The 23011-nt window shown below is 37.5% G+C and overlaps 1 protein-coding gene across 1 annotated transcript in view; it reads right to left on the reverse strand.

The window, feature by feature from the left end:
- CATSPERT (catsper channel auxiliary subunit tau) overlaps positions 1–23011 on the reverse strand; it is a 178326-nt gene that overhangs the window by 35828 nt on the left and 119487 nt on the right. The window contains 1 exon segment of the mRNA XM_040475854.1: positions 8180–8237. Coding sequence (XP_040331788.1) covers positions 8180–8237 — 58 coding nt within the window.

Here is a 23011-nt window from a genome sequence, read left to right on the forward strand (position 1 = left end):
GATTTTTGATTACTGATTCAACTTCATTGCTGGTTATTGATCTGTTCAAGTTTTCTATTTCTTCCTGTTTCAGTTTTGGTAGTTTATATGTTTCTAGGAATGTATCCATTTATTCTAGATTGTCCAATTTGTTGGCATATAAACTTCCATTACATACTTTTGTAATTGTATTTCTGTGTTGTTGGTTGTTATTTCTCCTCTCTCCTTTCTGATTTTATTTGGGTCCTTTCTCTTTTCTCTTTGATGAGTCAAGCCAGGGGTTTATCAGTTTTATTAATTTTTTCAATGAACCAGCTCCTGGTTTCATTGATCTGTTCTATTGTTTTGTTTTTATTTTATTTTATTTTATTTTTTATTTTTATTTTTTAATTTTTTTTCAACGTTTTTTATTTATTTTTGGGACAGAGAGAGACAGAGCATGAACGGGGGAGGGGCAGAGACAGAGGGAGACACAGAATCGGAAACAGGCTCCAGGCTCCGAGCCATCAGCCCAGAGCCTGACGCGGGGCTCGAACTCACGGACGGCGAGATCGTGACCTGGCTGAAGTCGGACGCTTAACCGACTGCGCCACCCAGGCGCCCCTGTTTTGTTTTTATTTTTTATATCATTTATTTCTACCCCAATCTTTATCATTTCCTTCCTTCTGCTGGGTTTAGGCTTCATTTATTGTTCTTTTTCTAGCTCCTTTAGGTGAAAGGTTAGGTTGTTTTTTGAGATTTTTCTTGCTTCTTGAGGTAGATTTGTATTGCTGTATAGCTCCCTCTTAGGATCAATTTGCTGCATCCCAAAGGTTTTGGACCATTGTGTTTTCATTTTCATTTGTTTCCATTTATTTTTAATTTCTTCTTTGATTTCCTCATTGATTCATTGATTCTTTAGTAGCAAGTTCTTTAACCTCCATGTATTTTTGGTCTTTCAAATTTTTTCTTCTGGTTGACTTCAAGTTTCATAGCGTCGTGGTGAGAAAAGTGGCATGGTATGATCTCAGTCTTGTATTTGTTGAGGACTGATTTGCAACCTAGTAAGTGATCTATTCCGGAGAATGTCCCATGTGCACCTGAAAAGAATGTGTATTCTGCTGCTTTAGGATAGAATGTTCTGGTCCAGTGTGTCATTCAAAGCCATTGTTTCCTTGTTGATTTTCTGTTTAGATGATCTGTCCATTGATGTAAGTGGGGTATTAAAGTCCCTTACTATTACTGTATTATTATCAATGAACTCCTTTATGTTTGTTATGAATTGTTTTATTTTTATTTTTACAAAATGTTTATTTTGAGAGAGAGAGAGGGAGAGGGACAAAGAGAGAGAGGCAGAGAGAGAGAGAATCTCAAGCAGGCTCCATGCTGTCAGTGCAGAGCCTGATGTGGGACCCAATCTCACAAACTATAAGCTCACAACCTGAGCTGAAATCAAGAGTCAGACACTTAGGCGACTCAACCACCCAGGCACCCCATGAATTTTATATATTTGGGTGTTCCCATTTTGGGTGCATAAACATTTATGATTGTTATATATTCTTGGTGGATAGACCCCTTTATTATGATATAGTACTCTTCTTCATCTCTTGTTACACTCTTTGTTTTAAAGTCTAGTTTGATATAGATATCAATGAATATTAATATCTCTAGCTTATTGCTACTCTGGCTTTCTTTTGATATCCATTTGCATGATAAATGTTTCTTCGTCCCTCATTTTCAACCTTCAGGTGTCTTTAGGTCTAAAATGAGTCTCCGGTAGGCAGCATATTGATAGGCCCTATTGTTTTTTTATCCATTCTGACACCCTATGTCTTATGATTGGAGTGTTTAGTCCATTTACATTCAGAGTAATTACTGATAGATATGTATTTAGTGCCATTTTATTACTTGGTTTTGTTGTTGTTTCTGGAGATTTTCTCTGATTCTTTCTTGTCTTTGTCACTTTTGGTCCTTCCTTTCCACTCAGAGTCCCCTTTAATATTTCTTGTAGGGCTGGTTTAGTGGTCATGAACCCCTTTAGTTTTTGTTATCTGGGAAACTATCTCTCCTCCTATTCTGAATGATAGGCTTGTTGGACACAATATACTTGGCTGCAGATTTTTCCCATTATGCACTTTGAATATACCATGCCACTCCCTTCAGGCTTGCCAAGGTACTGTGGAGAGATCTGCAGCTAGCCTTATGGGTCTTCCCTTATAGGTTAGGGACTTCTTTTTTCTTGCTGCTTTTAGGATTTTTTCTTTATCACTATATGTTGCAAATTTAACTACAACATGTATTGGTATTGGCCTGCTTTTGTAGATCTTGATGGAGTTCTCTCTGCCTCCTGGATTTGGATGTCTGTTTGCTACTCCAGATTATGGAAGTTTTGAGTGATACAAATGTTTTTTGTATCCTATGATACAAATGTTTTTGTTTGATGGAGTCATTGAATTCTCTAAGTCTATTCTCATGTTCCATAATTCTTCTTTCTTTTGTTAAGCTTCTTTTGTCCAGTATTCTATCTTCATTTTTTTTTTAAGTAGGCTTCACGCTCAGTGTGGAGCCCAGTGTGGGGCTTGAATTTATAACACTGAGATCAAGACTTGAACTGAGGTCAAGAGTTGGATGCTAAAAAGACTGAGCCACCCCCTAGATGCCCATTATTCTATCTTCTATATCACATACTCCTCTGCTTCTTTCATCCTTGTTGTCATTATATCCAATCTGTTTCAAATCTCAGTCACTGCATTTCTCATTTCTGTCTGGTTTTTTTCAAGCCCATCGATTAATTTTATGACTATAATTCTAAATTCACTGTCTGTTATATTGTTTAAATCCTTTTTGATCAGTTCATTAGCTGTTGCTATTTCCTGGAGATTCTTTTGAGGGGAATTCTTCTGTTTCATCATTTTGGATAGTCCCTGGAGTGGTGTGGAACTGCAGGGCACTTCCCCTGTGCTGTCTTGAATAACTTGCATTGGTGGGCAGGGCCGCAGTCAGACCTGATTTCTGCCCCCAGCCCACCGCTGGGACACAGTCAGACTGGTGTGTACCTTCTCTTCCCCTCTCCTAGGGGTGGGATTCACTGTGGGGTGGTGTGGCCCGTCTGGGCTACTTGCACACTGCCAGGCTTGTGGTTCTGGGGATCTGGTGTATTAGCTGGGGTGGATCGGCAAGGTGCACAGGGGTGGAAGGGGCATGCTCAGCTCATTTTTCCTTTGGTGATCTGCTTCATGAGGGGCCCTGCGGCATCAGGAGGGAGTCAGACCCACTGCCAGAGGGATGGATCCACAGAAACACAGCCTTGGGTGTTTGCGTGGTGCAATCAAGTTCCCTGGCAGGAACTGGTTCCCTTTGGGAATTTGACTGGGGGATGGGCGAGGGAGATGGCGCTGGTGAGCGCCTTTGTTCCCCCCCAAGCTGAGCTCTGTCGCCCGGGGCTCGACAACTCTCCCTCCTATTGTCCTCCAGCCTTCTCGCTCTCCGAGCAGAGCTGTTAACTTATAACCTTCCAGATGTTAAGGCCCGCTTGCTGTCTGAACACACTCCGTCTGGCCCCTCTGCTTTTGCCAGCCAGACTTGGGGCCTCTGCTGGCCCGTGGGCTGGCCCTCTGCCCCGGCTCCCTCCTGCCAGTCCGTGTAGCACGCACCACCTCTCCACCCTTCCTACCCTCTTCTGTGGGCCTCTCACCTCTCGTCTGTGCTTGGCTCCAGAGAATCCGTTCTGCTAGTCTTCTGGCAGTTTTCTGGGTTATTTAGGCAGGTGTGGGTGGAATCTAAGTGATCAGCAGGATGCGGTGAGCCCAGCATCCTCCTAGGCCGCTATCTTCCGAGACCAGCTTCCTCTGATTGTTTTATTACTCTTATCTCTGTGGCATGAGTCTTCCTGATGTTTTCTATGCTTTTCTCAAACCCAACAAGTATCTTTACAATTGTTGTTTTAAATTCTCCATCAGGGATATCACCTATATCTGTTTCAATTATATCTCTGGTTCTTTGTTGTTCTTTCTTTGGAATGAATTCCTCCATCTTGGCGTTTTGTCTAAGTCTCTGTATTTTTCCATGTGGTAGAAAATCCAGTTTTGTTCCTGCTCCTTAGAGTAATGGCTTTATGAAGAAGAAGTCATATTGTGTCCAGGGCCTGGTGCTTCAGGTAGTGTCTGTGGTGTGTGCTTCATGCTCTCTTCTGCTGTGTTTTCGCTGCTCTATCCCACAGGTCATTCACCTGCAGAGGTTCTCCTTGCCTGCAGTGGGTAGTGTTTGGACCTTGGCTAGAGTATGATGAGTTTTAACTAGGTGTCCTCTGATCTGCTTGTTAAATGAGACCTGATGCTACTTCCATTATAACAGAAGACTAGCAGATCTGTATGGTTGGTAGACATGGTGCATGCAAGTGTTTCTTCTAGTCTTCTGGGGAAGGGGCCCACTGCACTGGTCCTTAGGGACACTTGCCCAAGGAAAGCAGTACCAACAGAGTGCAGGGGGGTGTGACTTGATGTAATCAGTTTATTCAGCCAGTCTTGGTGTGGTGCTGTTTACTGAAGTTGGTTTATGCCAAGGTGGGGAAGAGGGGAATGACACCAGCCAGATCCTTTGTCCCTAGAGTTGGAACATCGTTCTTGCTGTTCTCAGGGAAGCACTCCTAGAAGAGTGAATGATTTCCCCCTCCCATGTTCCAGGTGTTTTTCGGATTGCTGTTTTCATGTTGTCATCACTGTGTTGCTTGTCTGCCTGGAGCATCACAGTACACTTTGGGCTCTATCTCAGCCAAGCCTGCTAACTTTTAAAACTCCAAACTTTAGGGACCAGTAGGGACGTGCGCTGGTCTTCTGGGAGTGGGTCTTGCTGTGCTGGGACTGGTGCATGTTTGACCAAGAAGGCTGTCACACCAGAGTACAAGGGTGTGGGAATTGGAACAAGCAGGCTCAACAGCCTATGTCCGGGTTGCTGCCTTCAGCAGGTGTCTCTGTGCCTATGCTAAGGCGTGGGGGAGAAAAATGCACCCACTGGTTCTCTTATCTTTGGAGAGGCAACTCTGTGAATGCCACCTCTCACAGTTGTGCTCCAAGTAGAGCAACCAGTCTCTCCTCATGTGCCTTAGGTGATCCTCAGATCACATCATTTGCCCTGGAGTTGCTTGTCTGCCTTCTCTCCAGGAGTAGGAGGGTAGCACCCTCAGGTCTCTATCTCAGCCAAGCCCACTGACCTCCAAAACTCCAGTCTTTGAGCCCTGCTAGTTGCAAAGTCATGAAAATCAGCCCCTCTCATTTTCCCAACCAATGGCAATGGGGAAGTGTGCTCTACTCTCTCTCACCTTTCTCCACAACCAGGGCTCCCTCCCTTCCTCAGCACCTATGATCCGTTTCTCCTCCAAACTATATCTCTGTACTTCCTAACTTCCTCAGTGTGGCCTCTCCTGTCCCTTTAGTTGTACAGTTTAGTCTGTCAGTCCTCAGGTGGATTTCTTGGGTATTCAAAATGATTTGGGGGCGCCTGGGTGGCTCAACCAGTTAAGCATCTGACTTCGGCTCAGGTCATGATCTCACAGCCCATGGGTTCAAGCCCACATTGGGCTCTGTGTTGACAGCTCAGAGCCCAGAGCCCACTTAAGGTTCTGTGTCTCCCTCTCTCTCTGTGCCTCCCCAGCTCACGCCCTGTCTCCTTTAAAAATAGATAAACATTTAAAAAAATGTAGGGGTGCCTGGGTGGCTTAGTCAGTTAAGCACCTGACTTCAGGTCATGATTTCACAGCTTGTGAGTTCGAGACCCACATTGGGCTCTGTGCTGACAGCTCGGAGCCTGGAGCTTGCTTCAGATTCTTTGTCTCCCTCTCTCTCTCTCTCTGCCCCTCCCCCACTAACACTCTGTCTCTCTCTCTCAAAAGATAAAAACATTAAAAATATATATAAAAATGTAAAAAACCAAAATGATTTGATAGTTATCTAGCTGTGTTCAAGGGATTAGGCAAGCCTAGCATCCTCCTGCTATGCCACCATCTTAGCTCCCTCCCTCATATAAAGTATTTATAATAGATTGGGTTAATTAGATAAGACTGGTCTGCATGAGTAAACTGATTTTCAGTTTGCAAAATATAACATAACCATTTTTTCTTATGTATGTATTTTTAAATTCCAATATAATTAACATCAATATTAGTTTCAGGTGTACAATTTAGTGATTCAACAATTCTATATATTATTCAGTGCTCGTCACAGTAAGTATACTGTCAATCCCCTTCACCTATTTCACCCATTCCCCCACCCACCTCCCTCCTGGTAACCACCAGTTTGTTCTCTATGTTTAAGAGTCTGGTTTTTGTTTTGTTTTGGTCTTTTTTTCCTTGTTTGTTTTTAAAGTATAACAAAACCATTTAAAATATGTATTTAGGAATCTTAATTTTTTAAAGCTCTATTCAGATATAAATTTAGGAATATAGACTTAGAAATAGGAAACCCAGTCATCTTAAAATCATTTCTCCCATTGTAAAAATGAGAAAGCCCAAGAGCAAGATAGAAGTGAGCAAAAAGGAACTAAGTCCTATTTTCTAAGCATTTACTTATTTTTAAAAAGGTATGCTATAGATGTTCTTTCCAATCCCATATTTGATTTGATGCTGCTTATAAAGGTTCTTCACCTTTCAGAGGTGACTGGATCAGTGTGAACCATACAGTGCTGTATGAAGATCAAATAAATGTATGTGAAGTGTTTACAAAACTATGATGATTGAATAAGGCAATGTCAGGCAATGACAAGGAAAGTTCTGAAAACTTTATTCTTAGTATCTAGTTCTATGCTTTCATTTTGAAAATGGGAAAATTAAGGATTTTGCAAGACAAATGATTACCTAAGGTCACAGAACTAGTAGCAAGGCAGGGGTGAGATATAGTTTATCCCCTCAGAAATATTTTCTATTACTTGATAAAAATTTTTCTGACATTTATTTTAAAAAATATTTTTAAATATCTATTTTTGAGAGAGACAGAAAGAGAGAGAGAGAGAGAGAGAGAGAGAGAGTGAATTGGGGAGGGGAAGACAGAGAGGGAGGCTCCAGGCTCTGAGCTGTAAGCACAAAGCCTGATACAGAGCTTGAACCTGTGAACCAGGAGATCATGACCCAAGCCAAAGTCGGATGCTCAACCAACTGAGCCACCCAGGCACCCCAGACTTTCCTGACATTTAAAGTATTAATTCCTGAAACTGACATCCTATATTACAAAATAGCTTCTTGTACCCCCATATATGTTTTTAGAATTGGTATTAATGTATAGAACAAGTGTATAAATACATATACATATGTATACATATATAAATACAAAACATATATGCCTAAGGCACTAATTTCTAATTATCTTTATTTCACTACAGTCAACTATTCAAATAAGCAAAATTTCCCTTTTGGGGACTTTGTTCTAAAAACATACTTCTCAAGTACACTGTCATCTGATATCCCATAAGTTGGGTGTTGGAGAACTTTTTCCATGTTACAAAAAAGTGTGCTTGTTTGCTCATCATTCCTGTCAAGTGTTCTAGTTATCTTATTTTCTCTTCATTTTAGTTAGATTACTGCCATCTCCTCTGGATAGCTATTCAATCACTACACAATTATGACTGTTACAATTGTTAAATATTAAAACATTTCTGTATTAATTTATAAAAATTTTGCCTCAAGATGTTCAAATGTCCACCTTACATTCATTGCCCTAGTTGTCTGATTCCCTTAGAAATCTCCATTTCCTTTCATCCCAATAAAGTATAGTAGGGTTCACCAGAACTCTGACCCAATCTAATTTGCTTGTTCCATGCTTAGGCATGTACGAGTTGTTAAATATTTTGATTATCTCCTTTGGGTTTACTGATATGTCAAATGTGTCTTCATAATGATATCAGTGAACATCTTTTTGGATCAGAAAAGTCTCTTCACTAGATAGATTTACAGGGTAGACAAAACATTTGTAAACAAACATAAACATAATAGATGGTTTAGTAATAATATAATCATGTAAAATAAATATTATAAAGGATTTTAATTTGCTTTGCTTAATTTCCCATTAATATTAAAATTCCATACATTTTTTGTGCCAATAGTATAATTTTTTGTGCCAATAGTATAATTTATATTTTGAAGGAAAGTCTTGATCATAATTATTTTAGGTGAGTTCTTATTCTCAATTTCAATGAATATTTGAAAATCAAAACAGTACATATACAAATAACTTACCCTCAGCATCAGTAAGATTTACAGTTTCATTCCTTGTGCTAACTGAATGACGGTGACTCTGAAATTAAAAAAAAGGAATAGAAAAATTGATTAAATATCAATATGACTTTTAAATAGCATATTGATGGTTTTAAGTAATGAAATGAGATCCATTGTTACCACTTAGCTTTACCATATTAAGGAAAGTAATTTATTTACAATGTAATCAGTGCAACTGGAGGTGGTGAGATAACTTGCATAGCTTAAACATTGTATTAGTAGGTTGTTAAGGTAGGAAATGACAATCATTTTTAAAAGTGGCATTATTTTTCCATATCATTGACCTATTCTTGCTCTTTCCAAGCCACAGGAAACAAAAATATTTTGTAACTTAAAAGGATAAAATAAAAATAAGATTAATATCAGAGAAAGTATATAGCAAAAGAGAAAGAAGGGAGAAGTGACATTAAGGAAAATGGTGGAGTAGAGTACTTACAGAACTGTTCTCTCCATTGAAATAAATATAAACTGCCAAAGATGGAGATCAACTATTTCTTTTTTTCCTCCTTTCACAGAAAATTTTTATTTTTTAATTTTATTTAAATCCAAGTTAGTTAATATATAGTGTAATAATGGTTTCAGGGGTAGAATGTAGTGATTCATCACTTGCAAGATCAACTATTTCAAACTCTAAATCTAATGCAAAACTTATAGCATCCAGGGGACTGGTCAATAAAGAAAAGGACAACTAAATTTTTGTGTTTAAGAAAATCTGTGAAGTCATTAGCTGGCCACTGAGCTAATGGAACAGAAAGACAATGACTGACCACAAATGATGAGGAATACAGTCTTTGCAAAAAGAAAAAAAAAAGCTTGAATAGGTCGCTAAAGAAACTGATGACTGCAGCCCTCAAAAAATCAACAGCAATAACCCTTGATGAAGGAGGAAAATCTAATTCCCAGAATTGCATTATAATATTTAAAATTTTCAATTTCCAGAAAAAAATTAAAAGGCATACAAAGAAACAGGAAATATGGACATTCATAAAAATAAATTGATAGGAATAACCCCTGAGAAAAAAACAGAAATTGGACTTACTAGACAAATATTTTTAAACAACTTTCTTAAATGTGCTCAAAGAGCTAAAAGGACCCATGGACAAAGAATAAAGGAAACTAAGAAAATGATGTATAAACAAAATGAGAATATAGAGACAGAAATCATAAAAAGGAACCAAAGAGAAATTCTGAATCGGAAAGAATTTTGGCATCTTCAAGTGCACCAATATACACATTATGGGAATCACAGAGGAATGAAAAGATTGGAAAGAATATTTGAAGAAATAATTCCCAAACATTTCCCAAATATGATGAAAGGCATGAATCTACACATCCAAATGCTTAACAAGCTCCAAGAAGGATAAACTCAAAAGAGATAAACACCAAAGCATATTATAAATCAAACCGCCAAAAGAAAAAGACAAAGCAAGAACTCAAATGGAACACGAAAAGACTCATCATATACAAAAGTTCTTCAGTAAGATTAGCAGTTTCGCATCAGAAACTACATACATCAGTACATAGAAAATACTGTCAACTATAATTCAGTAACAAGCAAAACCATCCTTTAAAAAAATGAACAAGGGGGTGCCAGGTGGTTCAGTTGGTTGAGCATGTGACTTCGGCTCAGGTCATGATCTCATGGCTTGTGAATTCAAGCCTCGCCTAGGGCTCTGTGCTGACAGCTCAGAGTCTGGAGCCTGCTTCCAATTCTGTGTCTCCCTCTCTCTCTCCTCCTCTGCTCATGCTCTCTTTCAGAAATAAAATAAACATTTAAAAATGTAAAAATTAACAAGAATTAAGGCACTCCCATATCAACAAAAGCTGGGGGAGTTTGTCACTAATATTTCTGCTTTAAAAGAAATGCTAAATGAGTCTTTCAGGTTGAAAGGATAGGACACTAGACAGTAACTCAAATCCATAGTAACAACTCTGGAAAAGGTAATCAAATAGGTAAATATAAAAGCCAGTATTATTGTACTTTTGGTTTGTAACTTTTTATTTCCTACATGCTTTAAAAAATATTATTTTACTGATATATAACTCACATCTAGTATCATATTAGTTTTAGATATACATTATATATATGTGTATATATATTGTATATTTATACATAATCATTCTGATGTGTATACACACACACACACACACACACACACACACACACCACAATGATTGATTACAATAAGTTGACATACATCACCAGACATAGTTACAATTTTGTTGTGGTGACAATTTTCATAATTTTTTTCTCTTAGCAACTTTCAAATATACATACAATACAGTATTATTAACTATAGTTACCATGCTGTACATAACACCCTCAAGGTCTGTCCATATTTTTGCAAATGGCAAAATTTCTTTCTGTTCTATGGCTGAATAATATTCCATTGTATATAAACACCACATTTTCTTTATCTGTTCATTTGTCAATTGATAACTAGGTTGTTTCATGTCTTGGCTGTTGTAAATAATGCTGCAAAGAACATGGGGGTGTAGATATCTTTTCCAGACAGTGATTTTGTTTTCTTTATATAAATACCAGATGTTTTCTTTTTCTTTTTTTTTTTTTAATTTTTTTTTCAGCGTTTTATTTATTTTTGGGACAGAGAGAGACAGAGCATGAACGGGGGAGGGGCAGAGAGAGAGGGAGACACAGAATTGGAAACAGGCTCCAGGCTCTGAGCCATCAGCCCAGAGCCCGACGCGGGGCTCAAACTCCCGGACCGCGAGATCGTGACCTGGCTGAAGTCGGATGCCTAACCGACTGCGCCACCCAGGCGCCCCTGTTTTCTTTATATAAATACCAGAAGTGGAATTGCTAGACCATATGGTAGTTCTATTTTAAAATTTTTTGAGGAACCTCCATACTGTTTTCCATAGTGGGTGCACCAGTTTATATTCTCATTTCTTTTCTTTTTTAGTAATCTCTGCACACAATGTGGGGCTCAAACTCACAACCCCAAGATCAAGAGGTGCATGCTCTTCTAAGCCAGCCAGGCACCCCCTACTTGTAATTCATTATCATTTTCTGTGAAAGAACACTTAAGATCTACTCTCTTAACAAATTTTTAGGTATACAATACAGTATTTTTAACCACTGGCACTATGTTGTACAGTAGATCTCCAGGAATTATTTATCTTGTATAACCTAACCTTTGCACCCTTTGACTAATACCTGTTTTCCTCCTCCAAACCCTGGACTACTTCACTCTTTGTTTCTATGAGTTTGACCACTTTAGATTCAACATATGAGTGGTATAATACAGTATTTGCTCTCTGTGTCTGGTTTACTTCACTTAGCGTAATTTACTCCAGGTTCATCCATATTGTTGCAAAAAGAATTTTCTTCTTTCTCATGGTTAATATTTCATTGTATGTATATACCACATTTCCTTTATTCATTTGTACTTCAATGGACATTTAAGTTGCCTCCATGTCTTGGCTATTGTAAATAATGCTGCACTTAACACGGGAATGCAGATATCTCTTCAAGACCTGGTTTTAATTCCTTTGGATATGCCCAGAAGTAGGATTCTTGAATCATATGTTTGTTCTATTCTTAGTTTTTTGAGTAACGTCTGTATTTTTTTCCATTGTGACAAATTTACATTTTCATTAACCATGTACAAGAGTTCCCTTTTATCCACATTCTCACCAATATTTATTACATTTTCTTTAGTTGGTTGGTTTTTGATAGATTCCATCATAACAGGTGTGATATCTCATAGTGGTTTTGATTTGTAGTTCCCTGATGATTAGTGACATTAAACAACTTTTCATGTACTTGTTCATCATTTGTGTGTCTTCTTTATAGAAATGTCTTATCAGTTCCTCTGCCCATTAAAAAAAAAATCAGGTTATTTGGGTTTCTATGCAACTGATTCATAGGAGTTTCTTATATATTTTAGATATTAACCCTTTATCAGATACATGGTTGGTAAATATATTCTCACATCTCATACTTTACTTTTTCATTTTGTTGGTTTTTAGCTACAGTAATCAAAACAGTATGGTACTGGCATAAAAACTGATATATAGACCAACAGAACAGAATAGAGAGTCTGGAAATAAATCCACATAGATATAAATATGAAAAGGGTGCTAAAAATACACAATTGGGACAGGATAATCTCTTCAATTAACTGTGTTGTGAAAACTGGATATTCACATGAAAAAGAATGAAATTAGACCTTTGTTTCACCCTGTACACACACACACACAAAAACTCAAAATGGATTTAACACTAAAACTTAAGATCTGAAACCATAAAACTCCTAGAAGAAAACATATTAACAGATATTCCTGACATTGGTTTTTACAGTGTTTTCTTGGATATGAAACCAAAAGCACAGGCAACAAAAGCAAAAATAGACAAGTAGGATTATATCAATGTAAAATTTCTAATTATATATTCTCTGATTTTTTGGAAGCAGTCATTTTATGTCCACCATATCAAGTTATTAATTATGTCAAATTTTTATATCCTTACTAACATTTTTGCCTCCTAGCTCCATTAATAAACACAAATATTAATCTTTAAAAAATTTCTTTTTAACATTTATTCATTTTTGAGAGTAAGAGACACAGAGCAGGAGCGGGGGAGGGGCAGAGGGAGAGGGAGACACAGAATCTAAAGCAGGCTCCAGGCTCTGAGCTGCCAGCACAGGGCCTGATGTAGGGCTTGAACTCACGGACTGCAAGATCATGACCTGAGCCTAAGTCGGACACCCAACCAACTGAGCCAAGCAGGTGCCCCAACACAAATATTAACCTTAAAAAGAATGAGATTAAATTATCTCACTACATTTGTGAATTTGTACATTTCTATATGAAGTTATTTTTAGTTGTGTATATTTTGAAATTATATCAAATTTTCTTGCTTTAAATGAATTTTTCTTGCTTTAAATAATTATGTAGGAACCCTCTATTCTCTAAATAGTTGTTTTTATTTTAAAAATAAATATTAATTTTTTTATCAATAGTAATATATCAGCTTTCCTTTGGTTAGTATTTGTTCAGTTTTCTCCTCTTTGGTTTCACCCCTGCTGTACCCTTAAGTTTTAGATGTGTCTGTTACTTTCAGAGCAATCTGAAAATATTTTAACTAAAAGATGGCATTCGCTTATAAATTTATTGTGATAACTCACATGTTTGAATTTCTACCATTTAATTTTGTTCTTTCTTTTAAAATGCTTTTTCCTCCCTGGAATCCTTTTGTACTCCTTTCCTGTATTCTACAGAATTGGATAGGTTTTTAAATTTTCTCCCTTTAGAAGAATATATACATTTTTAATTAACTTTTTCCTTCAATTTTATCATGTATTATCATGTATCATGATTTTTTTGAATGGTCATTTAGATGAGTACAGAATTCTATGCTTAATGTTTTCTCAGTATTTACTATTTCTTTGTTCTCTACTGTTGCTTTTCACAGTTTAGGTTCTCCGGAAGGAACACCCTGTGATGGAAGTGTATGTGTAAGATCTCTATTAGAGGGTACTATTGGGAGCAACATCTGAGGAAGAGAGGGTAAAGAAACAGGATTGGAAAAAAGAGAAGTTGAGTTGCAATACAGTCCTAATTATGCTCAGCAGATCCTGCAGGGAGTCCAGTTGAGATGGTTGTTAAGAGTTTTTCCACTTTGGGGCAAGGGGATTGAGTGTTTTACCTGTAAGTTGATCTATCATTGGATAGATCTCTATCCAATTGGATAGATCTCTATCATGTCTCTATAAGGAGACATGACTTGAGCAAGCTCAAAGTCAAGGGGCAGAGAAGTACACTCCACCTCTAACAGAAAAAAAACCTAAAACATTGGAAAAGGGAAAAGGCATGAATTCAGGGAAGGGTAATGTGTTGAGGTCAATCATTCATTCTACCACAGTCCACCTTTTTAGCCATAAATATTCATATCTTTCTCAAATATAAAATAAGCTTACTACCATTCAAGCCATCCTAAAGCTTCATTCAATCACAGCATCATACTTAAAATATAAGTCTAGATACAATTCCTCCTGAATTACTCCTACGAACCACAAACAAATTATTAACCTCTTCTAATCATACATTATTGGAAGAGAGATAGAATAATGAAAATAAATGCTCCCATTTGGGGGGGAAAAAAAAAAGAAGTGCAAAGAGAAGCATGGGAAGATGGCAGAGGAAGAGGATCCTAAGCTCACCTCATCCCATGGACACATCTAGATAACATTCACATCAGTGCAACTAACCCAGAAAACAACCCAAAGACTAGTAGAATATACCCTATACAGTTAATTGTAGAGAGGAGGCCACATGGAAAAGGGTAGAAGGGGCAGATATGGGTGGGATCCAAACACCCAGTGAGACTAACCACAAAAGGGAGGAGGACACCACAAGCATGGAGAAAGGAGAGGAACAGACCCCATACCAGGGACCCCACACAAGGTGGACTGGCACTTGGAAGATGAGTCCCCATGACATCTGGCTTTTGAAACCCAGAGGGACTTACCTTCACAAGTTTTTAAAATCAGCATACTTAAGTTGGGGAACTTTAAAAATCAGTGGGCTCTGCTCTGGGAGAGCCAGAGGGTTACAGGAAATGGAGTCCCCACCTTAAAGATCCAGTATAAAAACAACCTCACTGAGATACAGCACTGAAGCAGCGGTTTGAAAAGAGCCTGGAGTATATGGGAAGGAGATATTTTACTAATCTCAGAACATACACTGTCGGGGGGGGGGGGGGTTAGGAATTGTTAAGAGACCTCTCCAAGAATGCAAGAACTGGTGGACACCATTTCTTTCTACTACCATTCATCTGGCCAGCATAGATACGTGGGTATCTCAAAGAATCAGCTCAAACACTCTACACTTAGCTTGCTAACACCCCACCCTCCAACCTCCCACATTCTCCTGTGGAATGCCCCATCCAACCTGCCCCACTCAGCAGGAGTGCCTCTAACATGGTGACTGACACATATTCTGCAAATAGCCTTGACAGTGACAAGCACTACTCGAAATTAACTCCTACCTTGGGAAGAGGGGAAGATAACCACACACACCAGTTTGACTGAAACCCAAACAGATGGACTGGAGCTAGACAACTGGTCTAACTGCAGGACCCACCCAACAATGAAAGCCTCTCAGGGGACAACTCAGGAAGAACACTTTGCAGTTTGGTGTGACTTCAGTCCTGGCAAATGGTCTGAGGGCACTCATCGAGTTTGACTTAACTACAATACCAAGACAGCCCCAGACTGGCCTCTTAACAGCACTGGTTCCAAACCCTTCCCACAATAGGCAAAATGAGCCACTGCAGCTTACTGGACTAAAGGCAAACAGGGTTCAATCACAAGAGTAGGGCACACCCAACACACAGAGGAGACACCCCAGAAGCACTTGGTTCTGGTGAAAGGAGAAATTGCACTATAGTACACCCCAGTACCTCTTCTTCATAAGGTCACTACTTTCAAGATCAAGAGACACAGCTGACTTGGCTAATACATAGAAACACACACAGAGAGTTAGACAAAATGAGGAGACAGAGGAATATGTCCTAAATGAAAGAACAGAACAAAATCACAGCAAAAGAGATAAAAGAAATGGCTCTAGTCAATTTACCAGAGAGAGAGAGTTCAGAGTAATGGTCATAAAGATACTTACTGGACTTGAGAAAAGAGTAGAAGATTTCAGACTTTCAAAAGAGACAGAAAATATTTAAAAAGAACCATTCAAAGATTAAGAGCTCAATAACTAGAATTAAAAATACATAAAAGGGAACAAATCATAGATAGAGGAAGCAGAAGTATAGATTAGTGACTTGTGAGAAAGAGTAATAGAAAACACCAAATGGAACAGAAAAAAAAAGAATAAAAAATAAAAATAGGTTAAGGGAATTCAATGACACCATCAAACATAATAGCATTCACATTATAGGGATCCCAAAAGAAGAAGAAGAGAGAGAAAAAGGAGGAGAAAATTTATTTGAAGAAATAAAAGCTGAAAACTTGCAGAATCTGGGGAAGGAAACAGACACCCAGATCCAAGAGGCATGATAACCCCCCACAAAAATCAATTCAAGGAGGTTCACACCAAGACACATAATAATTAAAATGCCAAAAGTAGTTATAAAGAGAGAATTTTAAAAGCACCAAGTGGGGCGCCTGGGTGGCGCAGTCGGTTAAGCGTCCGACTTCAGCCAGGTCACGATCTCGCGGTCCGTGACACGATCTCGCGGTCCGTGAGTTCGAGCCCCGCATCCGGCTCTGGGCTGATGGCTCGGAGCCTGGAGCCTGTTTCCGATTCTGTGTCTCCCTCTCACTCTGCCCCTCCCCCGTTCATGCTCTGTCTCTCTCTGTCCCAAAAATAAATAAAAAACGTTGAAAAAAAATTTTTTTAAAGCACCAAGAGACCAAAAGAAAACAATTACACACAAGGGAACATCAAAAGGCTATCAGCTGATTTTTCAGCACAAACTTTGTAGGCCAGAAGGAAGTGGCATGATATACTCAAAGTGCTGACAGGAAAAAAACCTGCAACCAAAAATACTCTATCCAGCAAAGTTGTCATTCAGAATAGATGGAGGGATAAAGAATTTCACCAAGGAACAAAAGTTAAAAGAATTCATCACCACTAAACAGGTCTTACAAGAAACATTAAGGGGAATTTGTTGAGTGGAAACAAAAAAACAATCAGGAGTAAGAAAATTAGGAAAAGAAAAAATTTCACAGGTAAATACAAACATAATTAAAAAACCATAGATTTTTCATTTGTAAAACTACTGCAGAGGTTAAAGCACAAACACAGTAAAATCTATAAAAATCAGTCCAGGGATTCACAAAATAAAAGGATGTAAAGTGTGACATCACATGTATAAAATGTAGTGGAGAAGAGTAAAAATTTAGTGCTTTTAGAAGGGGTTCAAACTTAAGTGACCATCAACTTCATATAGACTGGTATATGCACAGGATATTATATATAAACCTAATGGTAACCACAAATCAAAAACCTGTAATAGATATGCAAAAAAAAAAAAAAAGATGAATCCAAGCTTATCACTAAAGAAAGCCACCAAACCATAAGGGAACAGAGCAAGAGAAAAAAGAAACAAAAAAGAACTATAAAAACAACCATAAAGCAAGTAACAAAATGACAGTAAGTGGGTCCCTGTCAATAATTACTTTGTGAATGCACTAAAGGCCCCAATCAAAAGACATTGGGTGACTAAATGGATAAAGAAGCAAAAGCAGATCTAACGGCACATCCAGACAAAAAGTGAAGGGATAGAAAAACATTTACCATACAATGGAAACGAAAAGAAACCTGGGGTAGGAATAATTATATCAGACTATATAGGCTTTAAAACAAAGACTGTAACCAGAGACAAAGAAGGACACTACATAACTGTAAAGGGAACAATCCAGCAAGAAGATTTAACAATTATAAACACTTATGTACCCAACATGAGAGCATTCAAGTACATAAAGCAACTATTAACAGACACAAAGGAAAAAAATTGATAGTAATATAATAATAGTAAGGAACTTTAACACCAACTTACATCAAGGCATAGATCATCTAGACAGAAAATCAACAAGAGCACCCAAGTACATAAAGCAATGATTAACAGACACAAAGGAAAAAAAATCGATAGTAATACAATAGTAGGGGACGTTAACACCAACTTACATCAAGACATAGACGTATCATCCAGACAGAAAATCAACAAGGAAACAGTGGCTTTGAATGATACATTGGACCAAATGCATCTAACAGATAATTCAGAGCATTCTATACAAAAACCGTGAAATACACATTCTCTTCAAGTGCACATGGAAGATTCTCCAGAATAAATCATGTTAGAGCACAAAACAAGTCCAAGCAAATTCAAAAAGATTGAAATCACATCATACATCTTTTTTGGCCATGACACTATGAAACTAGAAATCAACCATAAGAAAAAATCTGGAAAGAACACAAATACATAGAGATTAATTAACATGCTACTCAACAATGAATGGGTCAACAAAGAAATCAAAGAGGAAATAAAAATATACATGGAGGCAAATAAAAATGAAAACACAGCAGTCAAAAACTCTTTGTGATAAAGAAAAAAACTGTTCTAAGAGATTAATGCAATAGAGGCCTACCTCAAGAAGCAAGAAAAATCCCCAAAAAACCCCAAACTTTACATATAAAGGAATTAGAAAAGGAAGAGCAAACAAAACAAAGCCAGTAGAAGGAAGGAAATAATATATATTAGAGGAGAAATAAATTAAATAGAAACTAAAGAAACACCAGAACAGATCAATGAAACCAGGAACTGGTTCTTTGAAAAGATCAACAAAATTGATAAACCTTTAGCCAGACTCATCAAAAGAGGTGGGGAGGACAGATAGAGGGAGGGTACTCAAATAAAATCAGAAATGAAAGAGGATAAATAATAGCTGACACCACAGAAATACAAAGGATAAGAAAATATTATGAAAAATTATATGCCAACAAGTTGGAAAACCTAGTAGATACGGTTTAAGTTCCAGAACCATATAACCTTCCAAAACTGAATCAGGAAAAAATAGAAAATTTAAACAGAAGATTACTAACAATGAAGTGGAATTGGTGGTCAAAAAACAAAAACAAAAACAAATAAACCCCCCAAAACTCCCAACAAATAATTCCAGGGCCAGAAAGCTTCACAGGTGAGCTGTACCAAACATTTAAAGAAGAGTTAATACCTAGTCTTCTCAAACTATTCCAAAAAATCCAGAAGATCAATGAAAGCGTCCAAATTCATTCTATGAGGCCAGCATTATCCTGATACCAAAATCAGATAAAGACACTGAAGAAAAAAAAAAAAAAAAAAAGGAACTACAGGCCAATTTCTCTGATAAACCTAGATACAAAAAAACCTCAGTGAAATATTAGCAAACCAAATCCAACAATGAATTAAAAAAGTCATTCACCACAATCAAGCTAGATTTATTCCTGGGATGCAAGGGTGGTTCAATATTGCAAATCAATCAATGTGATACATCACATTAACAAGAGAAAGGATACAAGTCTTACAATCATTTCAATAAATGAAGAAAAAGTATTTGATAAAGTACAACATACATTCATGATAAAAACCTGAAACAAAGTATGTTTAGAGGAACATACATCAAAGTAATAAAGACCATATATGAAAAATCCACAACTATTATCATACTAAATGGTGAAATACTGAGATTTTCCTTCAAGATTGGGAACAAAACAAGGATGTCCACTCTCACCACTTTTATTCAACATAGTACTGGAAGTGCTAATCACAGCAATTAGTCAAGAAAAAGAAATAAAGGGCATCCAAATTGGTAGGGAAGAAGTAATACTTACTATATTCAGATAACATGATACCATATAGAGACAACCCTAAAGACTCCACCAAAAACTACCAGGACTGATAAATGAATTCAGTAAAGTCACAGGACGTAAAATTAATATACAGATATCGATTGTATTTCTATACCCTAATAATGGAGTAGCAGAAAGAGAAAGTAAGAAAACAATTCCATTTGCAATCGCACTAAAAAGACCAAAATACCTAAGAATAAACTTAAAAAAAATTTTTTTAATCTTTATTTATTTCTGAGAGAGAGAGAAAGAGCGTGAGCAGGGGAGGAACAGAGAGAAAAGGAGACACAGAATCCGAAGCAGGATCCAGGCTCTGAGCTGTCAGCACAGAGCCCAACACGGGGCTCGAACCCACAAACTGTGAGATCATGACCTGAGCCGAAGTCAGAGGCTTAACTGACTGAGCCACCCAGGCGCCCCAAGAATAAACTTAGCCAAGGAGGTGAAACACCTGTACTCTTAAAACTATAAAATATGAAAGAAATTGATCATGACACAAACCAATGGAAAGATATTGGTTTGGGACAGCCAATATTGTTAACATGTCCATATTAGCAAAAGCAATCCACAGGTTTAATGCAATTCCTATCAAAATATCACTAGCATTTTTCACAGAGCTACATCAAATAATCCTAAAACTTACAGGGAACCACAAGAGTCCCATAATAGCCAAAGCAATCTTGAAAAAGAATAAAACTGAAGAAATCACAATTCCAGATTTCAAGATATACTATAAAACTGTAGTAATCAAAACAGTATGGTACTGGCACAAAATTAGGCACACAGAGAGCCCAGAAATAAACCTATGCTATTATGGTCAATTAATCTATGACAAGAATATACAATGGGAAAAAGTTGGTCTCTTCAACAAATGGAGTTGAGAAAACTGGACAACTACATGCAAAAGAATGAAACTGGACCACTTTCTTACACCATACACAAAAACTCAAAATGGATTAAGGACCTAAATGTGAGACCTGAAACCATGAAATTTCTAGAAGAAAACACAGACAGTAATCTCTTTGACATCAGCTGTAGGAACAGTTTTTTATATATGACTCCTGTGGCAAGGGAAACAAAAGCAAAATTAAACTAGTGGGACTACACCAAAATAAGAAAACAAACATCTGTACAGCAAAGGAAACCATCAATATAACAAAAGACAACTTACTGAATGGGAGAAGATATTTGTGAATGATATATTCATAAGGAGTTAATACTTAACATAAAGAACTTCTAAAACTCAACACCAAAACCATGCCCAAATAATCCAATTAAAAATGAGAAGACATGAACAGATATTTTTCCAAGAAGACACACAGATGGACATCAGACACATGAAAAGATGCTCAACATCACTAATTATCAGAGAAATGCAAATCAATACTTCAATGAGATATCACTTCCTATCTGTCAGAATGGCTAACATCAAAAACATAAGAAATAACAAGTGTTGGTGTGGATGTGGAGAAAAACGAACCCTCATGCACTTGGGAATGCAAGCTGAACAGCCACTGTGGAAAACAGTATGGAGGTTCCTCCAAAAATTAAAAATGGGATTACTGTATGATCCAGTAATTCTACTACTGGGTATTTATCCAAAGAAAACAAAAACACTAATTCAAAAAGATATAAGCACCCCTATGTTTATTGTACCATTATTTCTAATAGTCAAATATGTAAGTAACCCATGTGTCCATCCAGATGAAATGATAAAAAAGACATGGTATGTATATTAAATGGAAAATTACTCAGCCATAAAAAAGAATGAACTCTTGCCATTTGCAACAACATGGATGGATCTGGAGAGCATAAACGTTAAGTGAAACAAGTCAGTCAGAGAAACAAATACCATATGATTTCATTCTTATATGGCATTTAAGAAACCAACGAACAACAACAACAAAAAAGATAACCAAAACAAAAACAGACTCTTAAATACAAAGAACAAACTGGCAGTTGCCAGAGGAAAAGTAGGTCTGTGTATGTGGGTGGGGTGGCAGGGATGCATGAAATAGGTGAAAGGAATTAAGAGTATGTACACTTACCCACGGGGTGCCTGGGTGGTTTAGTCAGTTAAGTGGCCGACTCTTGACTTCAGCTGGGGTCATGATCTCATAGTTCATGAGTGCAAGCCCCATGTGGGGCTCTGTGCTCACTGTGGGGAGCCTCCTTCAGATCCTATGTCTCCCTCTTTCTGACTCTCTCCTCGCTCTCACTCTCTCTCAAAAATAAATAAACATATATATATATATATATATATATATAAAAGAGTATACACTTATCTTGATGAGCACCTTGTAATATATAGAATTACTGAACCACTATATTGTACAGTGGAAACTGACATAACACTGTATGTTAATTATACTTAAATTTTTAAAAAAAAGAATAAAAATAAGAACAGGACATACATAAGAGTCACTGGTACTTAGCAATTCTGAAATCCTTCTGGGAAAACTTTGCTTGATCCCCTGCTCTAGAAGCACAGAATATTCCTTGATTTGGCCCCAGTTTTGCCTCTGGGAATGGCTGCATAATCAATTGTTTTCCAAGGTTCTTGGCTTTTTTTCTCTGCATGGGCTTCTCTTCTTTCCCATCTTCCTCCTCAGATACTTCTGAAGAAGGCATTTGAGCTCATGCCCTTTATGTACCTGGGCAGTTTTCTCATTTTGTTATCTGCTAGTGGCAAGTTGGGAATCCAGAGGGTTTTTTTGTTTTTTTTGTTTTGTTTTGTTTTGTTTTGTTTTAACCTCAGCATGTCACTTTTAGTATAGGCTGGCACTAAGTTTGCCATTAAATCTTTTTTAAAAAAATGTTTATTTGAGAGAGAGAGAGAGAGAGTGCAAGCAGGGGAGGGGCAGAGAGAGAGAGAGGGAGAGAGAATCCAAAGCAGGTTCCAGGTTCTGATCTGTCAGCACAGAGCCTGACATGGGGCTCAAATTCACAAACCACAGATCTAGGCTGAAGTCAAATGCTCAACCAACTGAACACCCAGGCACCCCAACTATTAAAGCTCTTTCAAAGACTAGGTATGTACATATGCATGTATGTACGTATTTATGTATGTATGTATGTGTGTATGTATGTATGTTAAATTCCACTCAACTACATGAGCCAAAAGCCACTATTCAAAACATGCCCCCTCTATACTTAAGTACTGGTACTTTGGGCACATTAAATTTCTGTGAGACTGCACACTTACTCTATGACTCCTTTTGTTCAGTTGGAATGGTATCCCTAGATGCCACCTTATTTCTTCAGCACAGCCTTGATTTTATTGTTACCCCTAGGCCATATTGTAGGGGCCATATCTTTGATATGTAATATTGTTTCATTTTTCAAACCTTCAAGTCCCAGAATTATTAACTTTCTGTATATGTCTTTTCATATATTCTGTTCAGTGCCTTGTTCAATGGCCTA

This window comes from Herpailurus yagouaroundi, unplaced genomic scaffold, assembly GCF_014898765.1.
Source record: "Herpailurus yagouaroundi ecotype Mexico unplaced genomic scaffold, PumYag 140, whole genome shotgun sequence".
Classification (NCBI taxonomy): domain Eukaryota; kingdom Metazoa; phylum Chordata; class Mammalia; order Carnivora; family Felidae; genus Herpailurus; species Herpailurus yagouaroundi.